At 32.8% G+C, this 14,950-nt stretch overlaps 1 protein-coding gene across 1 annotated transcript in view; it reads right to left on the bottom strand.

The window, feature by feature from the left end:
- Nucleotides 1-801: 801 nt before the first annotated feature.
- The window catches only part of LOC132562009 (dedicator of cytokinesis protein 9-like), a 105,241-nt gene continuing 91,092 nt past the window's right edge, over nt 802-14,950 (bottom strand). Inside the window, exons 49-52 of the mRNA XM_060226735.1 lie at nt 14,393-14,583; nt 13,684-13,784; nt 13,286-13,424; nt 802-6,549 (exon numbers count right to left, since the gene is read on the bottom strand). Coding sequence (XP_060082718.1) covers nt 6,454-6,549; nt 13,286-13,424; nt 13,684-13,784; nt 14,393-14,583 — 527 coding nt within the window. The 3' untranslated portion in view covers nt 802-6,453. The remainder of the gene's footprint in view (nt 6,550-13,285; nt 13,425-13,683; nt 13,785-14,392; nt 14,584-14,950) is intronic.

Genomic DNA, 14,950 nt, shown 5'->3' with positions numbered 1-14,950 from the left:
ATTGAATTAATTTCCATGCTAGAAAATAGCGTTACTGTATAGAGCAAGAAAAACCAAGATATTTGGTGCTGAAAGTGGCCCCTTTCTTCTGTCTTACAGACACAACACTAAATGGTGGGAGTTTATCTTAATTCAAGTCTTACCATCATTTATAAACATCAATCAGTGAAATCTTACTATTGGTAACAAGCCCTAGACAGTTGAGGGTTTCATGAGATATCTTATACACAATGTTTTTATTTCATAAGTTGTCTAGTGTGACCTTTGACCTTAATCTTGACCAATAACCACCACAAATCTGAATTGAATTCACTGGAGTATAGATGCAGTCTTGTCCGTAGACAATATCATGACATCATTTCAGCGCCATGTTGGTCATTATGTCAACGCTTTTCACAACCAATCAGATGACATGCTGTACACCTTTATGTTTATCACTTAGCTGATTACGATTTTCAAAAGGCTCTCCACTATGTAAATAGACATCGAGGAAAACAACTTTATATTTGGAAAAAAAAATATATATATGAAATATTTTATACAGCATCTAAGAAACACTATATACCTATATACCCCCTAAAGAATTGGTAAGATAAATACAACAGACGCTTACAAAGATATATACTCGGATTAGGTGACGGAATATGTGATTTCATTTGATATCTCGTATCCAGGCTATTTATTTCAAAAGCAGTTTGTACAAAACTGACCCTTTAACCTTGACCACTAACTATCTATTCTTGTGTAGAAGCTGACACATTCTGATAGTAAAAATTTTGCAGAAAAAAACAAAACCATCCATAAAGATTACGTCATATTTTAATAATTATTAATGCATAATTATACATATCACAATTAATTATGTCTTTAAAACATTGCATTGGGATTAAGGAGTATTTTATCTACATGTACTACATCCTTCTTGACAATTCTATTTCCCAAGGTGAAATTAAAAATCTACTATAATTCACCACTAAGTTTTTTTAAAGTATAGAATTGAATATTTTATTCCATTTTCATCACAAATTTCTGAATAAAGAGTTACACCCATAATGAAAACTTCAGACATAAAAAATAAATGGCCTGATAAGTAAGATATTATATATAACTCTTCATTCTCCACACAAATCACAGGTATATTGTGAGAGAGTGAAAGGTAGCATACACCCTTAACACAAATAATAGGTAAAAGTGAAGGTAAACAAGTAATATATCAAAGTAAATTCTTCACAAACAACCTGATAAGCCTCTTTTTGGATTTCCCATCCCAACCCTTCTTCCTAATTCCAGTATAAATGTCCTTAATTCCACTCCCATCCACCCTACCCTAACACAAAACTCCAACCTAATGCAATGTTATAAAGATGCGGGCAATGGAAGCAGGGATAAGTATATACAGAGTAATGAGAAAGATGGTAGAATTACAATGTAAACGACAAGATACCCACCAATAGTCAGTACAGGCTCGTACATACCAATTAGGGTATGACCATACATGGCAAATACTATATATACAAAATAGAATTCTTCATAACTCAAGATTACTGGCAGCTGATGTAAATATACACAATTTAATAATTTAACAACAAACCATAGCATCACATACACTGTGTTCTAATTACTACTAACCACTAAAATTGTGATAAAATGTCACACCAACCAGTCAAACTAAATAACAATGTTCTACCTTTTAGGTAAAAACAATAATATATTCTTAAAAATATCTCTTTTTAATTATACAAGTTTACACAAATATTTAAATGAGATGAATATTAATGAACTTATTGCCAGTTATAAATCAATATTGCAGGGTATCAGACATCTGTTTATGACTTGCACAATACAACTTAAATTTCTCAACCTCAAATCTGTTCTCTTTATGTACGAACTATGACCTATACTGATCTTAGAATAAATTAACCTTTGACCTTCCCTAGCTACATATTATTTCAAGTTAATTTTCAAACAAGTTCTTGAACATTTGGTCTTGTGAAGATTGTACTTATGCAAAAGGAGTTATACAGCACTAAATATATATGATACTTCTTGAACTATGACCTTACATAATTAAATGAACCCTGACCTTTTGATTTTCACTGAACGGATATTGATTCTACATTACATATTTGCAAATATTGTTTGTGATATAAAAATGAACAGGTATTCACATTCACCTAACCATGAATATCTAAGTCTGTGATATCACACAGTGTAATCATATACAAGTACACTAATTATCCATATTATACACAATATATAGTTTTCTTTGATTCCCAAGTCTGATTATATTGTCATACTTTACGACATTTCTGGTGAAATATATTTCTAAAATATCTATCAGATCAAATCATTATGATAAATGGGGAAGGACTGTCGAACAAATACAATTGTTGGCCAGCACTTCACATCTGGTTCAGACCCTCAATCTCAATTCTCCGGCCATCCTTGCCTGGTTTAATCAAAATCAACTCCACAAACTGTTATAGCAAATGTTATCGGTTATGGGTAATGTTCATTTTGAGAAGGATATTAAAAATATTTTCATCAGAATATTTTTCTACCAATTTTTTTCCACATGACCATTTTGGAACTCATTATATGTAATTCAGGCACAAGTTTCAATTTTTAAGAAAAAGAAGAAAAGAAATATAAATGATTTTTTATACAATATTTGTCTCCTAGCAACATTTTTGTTTAGAAATGCTGAAGAGGAAAGTATCAGTTGGAAATAATTGTTATTTTTTCATCTTCTTGTAATACAGATCGATAAAAAAAAAAAAACAATGTAAAATATTTCAAAGCCACAGAAATTCAACCTTCTTTAAGAAATATAATACAACTCACATGTATTTTAATAGAACACTAATTAAAAAAAATATTAATACATCAATTTGCATAAACATAGATAGATACAAACCTAGAACCTACATAACAGATCACCAGAAGATAGAAATGTAATTCAAATTTGTCAGATACAGCCTTTAAGGATCAATATCTATTCTTCAACAGAAGTAGATAGGTATTCAATTTTATAAATCATGAGAGTTAACGAGGTAAAACATAAAGGAATACAACTAGTGATCCTGATATCTGAACACCTGATCATCTCACTTGAAACCAAACAATGCCCTCTCATTTATCTTATTTCTATTTAAACAAATATTAATTTTCTGAAATGCAAAGAATTAACATGATGCATTTTCCACCTATAATTATCAGTGACGATAAGTGGAGATTGTACAAACATATATCATGAAATGGATTGAATGGGAAGTGAATTAGATGGGCGACTCTCAACAAGTCTTCAAGTATTGTACAGCCCAGATCAGGAGGTTGGAATCTATCACAAGATATTCTTAATGATGCTATTATGTCAAAATAATGAATATAAATGTTTAACACTGAAAAAGGCACATCTCATACAAAAAATCAGGTCATTCCTTACATCGCTGTTACAAAATTGACTGCTCTAAAGGACAGTTCTTTTAAAATCACATTGCTCCGACAGATATTTCATCACTAAAAACACTTGTAATTAGAAAAAAATTATCATTTCTGATGAAAGGTCTGCCTAAATCAAATCTAGACTTTATCTGTAAAAAAGTTTTAAAATTTCCATAATAATTTTTAATATGTTCCCTAAGGTGATAAGCCTTGACACCGGTATGAAGAGGACGGGGATTTTCAATACTTGGTACTTCCAAATACAGATTCAGGGCCTGAATGATCTTAGTAAGACACATTCAATGAGAATCAGAAATTAAAATTCAGAGCCTGTGAAGTTCTTTGTAATGGAGTATCAGGGCCAGAGTCATGCTCAGAAATAAAAATACTGAAACTGCATGATTGGAAAAATCTGCAATATAGATTCAAAAGCTGAAGAATACTCGTAATAAGTTTCAGGTCCTGTGGGATATTCTGAAATACATAATCAGGGCCTCTTGGATACTTTAGATACATGGAAGACAAGTTATTCTATAAAACACAGCCACATAATCAACAACAAGCACTCCATTCATATATCAGTGATGAGAAATGATTCCGCGGTTTGAGATGGTCAGTCATTTTAAACAACAACAACAAAGTGTTAGAGAACTTGGTTAAGTGAGAATGCAGACAGACTGAAGATGAAATGAATATTTGTGATGAATGAGTAACAGAACAACTCCTAAGTAAAGTAATCCCACCTCCGGGATGGAGTGAACAGAGAGGTTACTGCTGGAGTGACAGTGTGACTCCTCAAGTGAGTGACCATCTAACTGTAACTCCAGGATAGAGAGAAGGTTTGACTCCTGGAGAGAGAGAAGGCCTTACAATTGGAGAGGGAGAAGGTCTAACTCCAGGATAGAGAGGTTCTAATTACTGGATAGAGAGAAGGTTTCACTCCTGGAGAGAGAGAAGGCTCCACTCCTGGAGAGAGAGAAGGTTTCACTCCTGGAGAGAGAGAGAAGGCTCCACCCCTGGAGACAGAGAAGATTCCACTCCTGAAGAGAGAGAACGCTCCACTCCTGGAGAGAGAAAAGATTTCACTCCTGGAGAGAGAGAGAAGGCTCCACTCCTGGAGAGAGAAAAGATTTCACTCCTGGAGAGAGAGAGAAGGCTCCACTCCTGGAGAGAGAGAAGATTTCCCTCCTAGAGAGAGAGAGAGAGAAGGCTCCACCCCTGGAGAAGGAGAGTATTTTGGATAGTGTTCTGAGAGCTTCAAAACGGATTTACTGGACAGAATCATAAATAAAATTGCATACAATCAATAACACACAAATAACTTTTCAGGTCAACTAGTTTGAATACAAACTTCTGAAAGTAAACTGCAAATAACCTAAACTTTCAAACACAGATAGTCTTCATTAAATAACAGGAAAAATTATGAATTAATATTTATACTTCAAATGATTTTCAATAGAAAACCACATAATTATTTTTTGTTTTATATTTTATAATGTAAAGCTAGCCAAAAACATCAAAATTAATATAAGAACAATTTCTAAAAAGTTGAACACTGCTGTACATATATCTATGACTGGAGCCCAGTGTAAACTGATGACATCTCCAATGCCAGGAAGAGCAGACAACTCTGTTATGCACATTACAAAACAATGCAATATCTGAACAACTTGGTAATACAAACATGTACTTATTTTGCATCTTCCCATTTGATCAGCACAACTATTTTATTCCGAAGGAATGGCACAGTCTAACTGATCTAATGGAAAGCAAATATGTACCTGATGCTACGGTAACAGGAAGCCAGGGGAGACAACTATATCTAAGTGATAAAAAATACAGAGAAAAAGTTTACTATCACATTTAATTGAGTAATTTAAGGGTTGAGGTAAAAGTTAGACACAGAATAATAAACTGATTGCATAAAAAACATGTGCAGTAATTCATAAATAATCACAATGTAAGGTAGTATTGTCTAAACAATTTTGATGATCAGTTCTCCATCATCTAAACCAGAGAAAAAGTGGAACCACCATACCGTGAAACAAACAAACTTTTCCAAACTGATTTAAATAAGAGTAAAAAATCCTAGTTTTCAAAGTTCTGTGTACAATAATCTAAAAGCAAATTTCTGATAGTGAAATTGAATCCATGATTAGAAAGATCACACTGGATCTATGCCTAATCTTATAAATGATTTCACAAACAAAAAAAGTTGAGTAGTTACATAATATCTATAGGTCAGCAGTAGGTTAAGAACAGATGATATACGTATACAGTGTCAGTGTTAAATGTGAATGTTTATATTCAGCAAATATTTCCATGTAGACCAAAGCAAACATTCTGTACGACAAGCCTTTCTAACACGTTTCATTTATCCACACACTCAATATCCACTTAACACAGCCTTCACAGTTTTCAAGCTAACATTATTTGCAAACATCAAAGCCACAGTCAAATACCTATAACATGTACAACATTTCTATAATTATAGCTTTTAAATGTTATCAAATCATGTTACCATGGCAACTTTATAATCCAACTGAAATCTTGTATACAAGATTCATACATCTGATTGGTTAATTCTGTTAGTAGGCTATAACCTGATTGGCTGGTTAAATATTTCTGTCCTGCAATTGGCTAACTCTTTGTTCCTGACTCCGGTTTAATAAATTTGTATATTTTCATTGGCTGTCAATGAACAGTTACTATTTTGTCTGACATTACAAACTCTACCACAGATCCACTGTCAAATTTGTCTCTAGAGAAAGTAAAATTTTACTGTCAGACTAAACAACTGTTCTTACAGATTCAAGTCTATCTTAAGTAGTTTACCGCTCTACTGTAACAGATATGCAGCATTCAGGAGTCAAATTCAATTCATCATGAATTACTTTTCATGAAGTCTGAAACACTTCGGTGGGAAATTATTTTCAATAGATGCTATTAAGTGCAAGTTGACCTCCGATGTGAAGCGTGACCTTTGTTGTCATGGTAACATATCCTTAGTCATGCAGAACTAGTACTTGAGGTTGTGCTGACAATGTTGAATACAGTCATGGATCCCCGCTGCGACAGTGATCCTGCTTCAGTATTGGTTAGGATCTACAAAGGTCAGAAGAGATCAAGTTTAACAAAACTGTAATTTGAGAGTTTAGAGCACTTAAAAATCAGAAGTATTTGTTTCTCTTTGCTCCTACAAAGAAATTATGATTAAAAACATGAATGATGTAGTAACATCTTCCTAAAAGGAACAAAGGTAACTTCCTAATAAAATTTCACGAAGATCCATGCACAACTTGTCACAAAGAGATCTTCCTCACAAAATTTCTCAAAGATCCATTCAGGACTTGTCACGAAGGGGTTTTCCTTACAAAAGGATGGATGGACAGATGTATGGACGGACAGATTGACAACAGACCAGTGATAAATGGTGATTTGATCTGGCCACCATCATCGGATTGTAAGCTAAAACCTTACATTCATGAATTTGTACATTATTTAATGGATGTTTTAGATATATTACATATTATAAAAATAAAAACAAAAATTATTGTACCAGAAAATGATGAAACCTTTACATCTATACAAAAAGTGTATATAAATCTTAATGTTTCACAGCACATCATGCTAAATATACAGATTCATACCATTCAGGTGATCTTATTCTAAACATCACTACATCGTGGTGAGTCAGCTGGAAAAAATATCATTCCACAGTTACAATGATTTTCATTTCACCACAAGTTAGTTCAATCTATTATAATATTAGCTATAACATACAGGTACATCATCTTAATACTGCAACTAATTTTATTTTCGATTTTTTTTGTTGTTTTTTTACGTTTTCTTTGTCTATATATATATATATATTGTCAATCAACAAGTCTGTCACATGAGTCATAAGCTTTGATTTCACTTCAAGCTTTCAGTAAATCTTTGAAAATTTGGACAATCGAAAATAAATCATCATTACAGTAAAGTCATCCCAAAATAGATTCCAAGTAAGTAAACAAACCAAAATACAGTGAATGGCTAACTAAAGGATCAAACAGTGATTTATTCAGGCTTGTAAAATAAATTTCTAAAGACAAAAATTAATAAAAAAACAAAATATCCTAAAGGGACCTTAACACTCACAATCATTAGATCTTTATTTGTTCTTTAAAAGATTTCCTGTCTTTTTTCTTCTGTTTTTGCTCTTAATGATATGAAATTAAAAATTATCCTGGAAGAAAAATTGATTGCAAATTAATATCCAAATCAAAGATGGCCACCTGTCAGCCATTTTCATTTTCATACTCAGTGCCAAAATCAGAAGGGTACAACTGAAGACCAAGAGAAATTTACAAATAAAACTTGAGAAAGATCCATCCACTGTGTTCAAGAAAAAACAATCACAAACTTTCATTTTTAAAATCCCAGATGGGAGCTGTCAGTCATTTTGTTTTCCTCATCAGTCACAAATTTAAAATGGGCTAAACTAGGGACCAAGGGGAACATACATATGAAATTTGAGAAAGATCCATCCAGTACCTAACAAGAAAAAGTGATAACAAACTTTCACTGTCAAACTCCAAGAAGGCCACTTGTCAGCCATTTTCTTTTCTTAATAAGTCACAAAATCAAACAGGTACAACTAGGGACAAAGGGAAACCTACAAGTAAAATCTGAGAAAGCTCCATCCAGTAGTTCTCTGAAAATATAGTGATAACAACAAAAATAAATAAATCTTCTTTGTCAAAATCTTAGATAACAGTCTGTCTGCCATTTTGTTTTACTGATCAGTCTCAAAATGAAATTAGCATAACTAGGGATAAAAGGAAACATATATATAAAATTTAAGAAGAATCCATCTAGAACTTCTCACAAAATGACCACAACAAATTGTTTACGGAAGAATAGATGGACATATTGACCACGGACGTAGGACGATTTGAATAGCCCACCATCTGATGATGGGATAATAAAATGAAAATAACTTTTAAGTCTTTTGTAAAAATGAATAAACGATATACAGGAGTGAAAGAAAATAAGATGAAAAGAAAAGAAATGATACAAATATTATTTTTAAATTGGACTAGTATGTTAATTTACAAGTGTAAAAATCCCTGTTAATGGAAATAACCAAAGCAACAGGTAAATTAATTATTTCACAGGTGAAAAAATACCAGGACTTATGAAAATAGTCAACATATAGAGAAAAGAATTAAAACCTTAAATCATCATGTTTTTAGCATATCTGACCCTTTAACCTTCAGAATAGGTCAAGGTTTCAAGGTAAACATGTAAATTATGTATATATATGTATGTAAATATGTTTGAAGCTAAACCATATTAACCAAGAGGATATGAGGTTACTTTAAAAGTGCGGGACACTGTGAGTTGAGAACTTGTGCAAGGCCAGCAACATTAAGTATATTATCTGACTACCAACTTATACTTGTAAATTTGCATAAAGATGGTAAATTTAGGTAAGAAAACACCTGCAGAAGAATCTATTGTTTCTACATTTATATCCTACCAGGAAATAACTATAAACCCTTTCCCCTGACCAGCTTATAATGACTGAAGTGTGACCCTCATCAGATCAGGGTTAGTTGTAAGGACCAATCTATAAAGAAATCCATCATTGTAAAAGAATAAGAGGAAATTTAAACTTCAATCCAAAATTTCTAAAGTCTGTGATCTTCAATAATACCACAATAATGTTCCAGAAACAATGATAGATATTCCAAGTACAGTATTTTTTTTTTTGCTTTTTAATCTCCTTAATTTATGTTATGACACAGGTCAGTGGTCCTTGATCCTGATTTTAAATCCGTACATCATGATTTACATGACAGGAATGTTGTTGTGCCTTCAGATAAGGTGTCCAATATCTTGTGTGCACACATTATTGCATTTCCTGGTTTTGCTTTATAACTCCACCTATACATTATAATTTCTAAAGAAGTGTTAGTGGCTGATTATACTTAAATATTGTAATAATTCAGATTGCCTATTAATGGTAAGGATACAGACCTCCCCCATTTATATTGGATCCCTACACTTCACAAGAATCCATATAAACAACATTTTGGCACATATAACTGTTCAACCAAGCCTTTGTCAAAACTACTGACTGCCAGTTTAAATACTATCAAATTTGGGTTATGATCTAATTGTGATACTGTTTGCTAAAAAGTGGAATTAATAACATATAGATTTTACAGAACTCCAAAGAGCTTTTGACTAATCTTCTAAACAACATCCTTCTTTAATGATATTTTCCATTCTGTACACCACTTTACCCCCATTCTAGCCTGGAAGAACGTCTTCATTCTCTTGTTTCAAGAGCTGTCTTTGCCAAGAAAGGTGAACAGCTGTACAAATATATGGTTGTGAACTATACTGGAGTGTAATTCGTGAACAATATATCCAAATCAAAGAAGAAATACATTGCATATCATAATCGTAAGCTGATTGAGTCTCTGGCTGCCAACAACTTCGTCAAGTTTAGTGGTAAGATCTTCCAGCTGACTTTAGGCATACCTTTGGGACCTAACTCTGCCTCTCTATTACCTGATTTAGTTTCCATGTGAGGCTGAATTTATCATAGAGCTTATCAAGACAGACCACAAAGACCTTGCAAAGTTGTTTAATTTCACTTTCAGATCTAATGATGTCTTGTCTTTAAATAAGAAGAACTTTATTGACAATGTCCATCATATATAATTGGAATTCAAGGACACAATGGACTCTTCTACATCAGTCACTTATCTCAATCTTAAACTACAATAAAGCCAACATGGCCAGCTTTCCAACAGGCTGTATGATTTCAATTTCCCTATCGTGAATTTCAATTTCTGAATAGCGGTATTCCTGCATCTCCACTATGGAGTTGCAGTTGATTTGATATTCAACAGCCTGTTCCCATTATCACAAATTTTGTGAATGAAATTGTCAACTGATGGGCAAACTGTACCGCAGAAATTTATGGTTGCCATAGTGATCTCATTGAGAAATATTCCATTTCTTTGTGCAATATGAAGCTGGATATTTTATGTTTTTTTTACCTTGTTCTCATTCTCGAACATGCTATTGCTTTTCTTGGAGTGACCAAGATTTACATGGTGGGTGTTGTTAATCAAAGCAGAAGACACTTACTCTTCTGGAACACCTTGTCTTCTCCTTGCACATTTTCAGTAGTGTCTTGTGTAAATCGTTCCTTTGTTCATATTTTGCCCTAGTTTTATTGAACCTGGGTTTGGATTATGGTCATGTTGATATTTCTTTTTTTTTAACATTTTGTACAATATCACAATACAGGAAAATACTTACATAAAAAAAAAAATCATGAAATAGGAAATATTTGAATTGGGATTATGATTGACATGTTTGTATTTCTTGTTGTCTTTTGTATGATTGAAAGCAGCTACATATCTTGGCTACAACCTCAAGCTACATCTAATATCAAAGGAATAATGTTTACACTTTGTGAAATATTACATATACATATAAAAGCTGGAATTTTATGTTTCAGAGTACGGAGTATTCTCCCTTGTTTAGAGAAGAAGGATATAACAACATATTTTACAATGATTTACCATTACGGGGGAGTAACATAGCAACACTGCCAAGAGTATAGGTTGGTAATGGACAAATGTGGAATTTTACCCCAGGATGTTGTTTTTCTTTTCTTCTTTCTCTTATTTTCATTCGTGAATATTATAACATTTTGAAAAATAGTAATTGTATGGAAATTACAAAAAAAGTAAATCTGGTCTCACTTGGAGCATATTTTATAATGATTAAGCCTTATCGTTAATAACTATTATATGTAGGTATGTAGCTATCTACTTCTGATATATCTACATAAAACAATATGCTCACACTTCAACAAAATCTATCACAGTTATTCTGCAATCACTGTTTAGGAGTGTTATATACATACCCTGAAAATAAATAATACATTAATAATGGTGCAGTAGAAGCAGTCCAGTGATTAAGTACAGGAATGCTTTTCATTTCATGGGATGATATTTCACAGATCAGCTGGACTCAAATTACACCATTAAATGTTACTACTCTTTAAAACTGTAATTAGGCAACAAATATATGAGATTGTTTTTTATTTCCTGAATATATATCATTATGAATTTTCATTTCTTTGTTTCATTTTTTCTCTATTTTTTTCTTTCTTTTGATTTGTTTTTTTTTCTGTTTTTTTTTAATAATTTTTTTTTTTTTTGTCTTTTCAGGAAAGTAGCCAAAAAAATTAAAACTCCCATGAAATATAAGCACTGTACAGTTGGTTGTACAAGATGGCAGATGTTAGTAGCAACACACAACGGAGAAAACCTCCAGTACTCTACGAGATCTCACCTCTTCTGTATAGTACCGTTACTACTTAGCAACTGAAAGGGCCAACAACATTTGCAATTCAAACAAAAATAAACAAAAAACAGATATATGACATATGTATCCACTCCCCTTCATTTCTGAATACTTATGTTCAGGTCACCTGTGTATATGTTGCTTCAAATTACAAAAACAATTAAACCTCTCTACTCAAATGTAGATCAGCATCACTGTGACACTTTAACTTTGGCTGATTACCACCTTAATAAGGTGTTAAACTAAATATAATGTTACTTTGCTGGTAAATGTGAACTAAACCTGTTCTATGGTTCCCACGATATGACACTGATTTGGAATGGATGTGACAAGACACAACAGGAAAGACACTATAGGCTACCTCGATAATTATACATACAAACTTTATTTATTTTACAACAATTCTGAAACAAGCTTTAATCTTATATTAATCACTCTTGTTGTCCCAGATGGAAGTGCATGAGGGTTTATACTGTGGAAGGAAACTGAATTACCCGGCGAAAACCCATGTGGTCAGGCAGATGACCCCATACCTTTTCACAACCGTGCCAAGAATCGAACACTGGATGCCTAGGTGAAAGGCAAGTGTTACCACAGTGTCATGTGACCAACCACTCCATATAATGGTGGGTAAATGAAAATGGCTGTGTGTTCATTTTAAATGTCAAACAATTTTCATCACTAACAAGTAAATAATAATTGTACATGACAAAACTTTGAAATCACTTTCCATTATAAAATTTCAGAAAAAAAAGGATTTATGAATAACGTTTCACAGAATTTAAGTTACTGCCAATTAAATCTCAAAGTAAAGATTTCATTTCTAAAGTTGTAAATCATTCAAATTGAACTGCAACAGCAGGAAAGAAAAATTCAGTTTTATATCATACTGGTTTGATTTTTGGCTTAATTGATGATAATAGCATCTGAAAACAAAGGCTTAAAGTTTATGAATACATTTTTTAATGGAAAGGACTGTTATTAGAAAAAAAACAACAAAAAAAAACAGAGTGCTGTCATGAAATGACAGTCCTTTACCTCTAGCCAATATCAGAAATAAAGGGCCATAACTTGTATAAATTGAGGGATATGACCTGATTTTAGTGAGTGACACCATATCATTCACAACAGACCTGGTTAAGACTATAGGCCCCCTTCCCCCACCCCTCCATTAAATGGTGTAGGCATAAACCAATACAGTTATGTTAATGGTGTCTGAGTATTCTTGTCAGGAGCTAAGCCCCTAATGATATTGTGAATGTGAATTATAGGAAGACAAATAATTACAAGAGATGATTCTTCAAAACTGATAAAATTACAGATCAGTTACCTCCCTTGTCTCCAAGGGAAGTAATTACTGACAGGCTTGTAAAACCAATAGGGTTTGTCTAAGAAAAATTAGAAAGATTTGCAGAACAAAAGCAGAAATCTGAAACAGCATTTAAATCAATAACAGATTTACCTTTTCTCCAAATAATTCTGAGAGTTTTGTGACTATTTCCTGGAAGCCCGTACACAGAGATTCATGGTATTCCTTTTGTTCTGTTGTAATCAACGTCATGTTGAGATCAAGTGCGTCATTACACACACTTACAAATTCCCTGAAGGATAGAAGGTCAAAGTTTACAGATCATAACATTTCATTGTAGGTATAAACATTAAAAGTGAAGATCTCACATCAGTAATTCTTTCTACATCAAACATTAATATTCTGCATGAAAAAGACTGCAGGGATACAAAATTTTCTCATTTAACTTTACTACCAAAGTTAATACCATTGTAGTTAAAATAATAATACTTGCAAACTCTTGAAGAGCTTAACAGACCAGACATATTTTCCATAGTGACATTAAGACATACCTAAACACATCCTTAAGTGAATCCACGTGATCTATCGGGAAGGACGTGATTTTGTCTTTACCCAGGAAAGCCTGAGCGTACGCCAATGGACCAGCATTTACCTGTAAGGGTAAGTCGTTAAGGTCAGACTTATAACAAGTGTTGAATTTTACAAAAATGAAACACCTACCCAGTGGTGATCAGTTACACAGTTCAGTGATGATTAAGACTTGTGGTTAATTCTCTACATACAGTAGTTATAATACCCACTGTAAATCACTTTACAAACACTTTATTTCACAAACTAACCTCTTCAGATATATCTACAAATACATGATTTTGGGATCTAGAAATGACTATAAATTTGCGAATAATGACTACTAGATATACTATCATTAACTGAATCAGCATGGACGTCATCAAGAGTTATTTTTGTTTAATTCAAACATATTTTATTCGACCAAAATTCAAAAGGAATTGGACACAAGTTAAACAACTTTGGAACATCCTCTTCCAGTTATTTATGTCCAGCAATCTCAAGGGATTTGAAATTGCGAATGACTCTCTTCACATGTTAACATAAAAATAAATCCCAAGCAGCAGTAATAAGTGATTTACAGTATATAAACATTCTCTTCTATTCTATCATTATCATATTTAATGTCTACCTCTATAACATTTCTTATCTATCAATCTCTCTCCAAGGTTATATCAAACAGGTCCTGCTTACCTGTGCACTAACGCTGCCCTGCAGACGGAGTTGGAGTTTTTTCGAATCAGGCCGTGACAAGTTGACGACTTCCTTCATATCAAGAACTTTCGACTGCATCTGGTCAATGGCAACCTCGATTGGAGTCAGCACCATCTCTTTTCTGTCAACAATTTCTATCCTCTTCTTTACAAATGGGAATGCATGTGAGGCTAGAACAAAGACGTGAAGAAATTTCACTTTCGTTGTAAAGTCTGTAAACTGATGAATACTTCCTGAACACATCTTTATTGGAAATCATTTTTAATACAGGACAAGTAATTTGTTAAATAAGCGATTGTGCACCATGACTTGGTACACTGTATATTGTCTTGGTATGACTAATGTATATACCAAGTTTTATTATCCTACTTTAAATGCAAGAACAGTTATTCTCCAAACAGGAAATTTTAACAAACTGAGATGATAGCAACTTAACTTAAATTTAATAGCCATTTCCTTACGATGATTTGATAAAGGGGAGATAACCCATTCCTTTAAAAAAAAGATAATCTTTTTTTCTTGGATTATGTATTAACA

The sequence above is a fragment of the Ylistrum balloti genome, unplaced genomic scaffold (assembly GCF_031769215.1).
Source record: "Ylistrum balloti isolate Yb309-2 unplaced genomic scaffold, AGI_CSIRO_Ybal_v1 Utg371318, whole genome shotgun sequence".
NCBI classification, from domain to species: Eukaryota; Metazoa; Mollusca; class Bivalvia; order Pectinida; family Pectinidae; genus Ylistrum; species Ylistrum balloti.
This window is presented reverse-complemented; position numbering and strand designations above follow the sequence as displayed.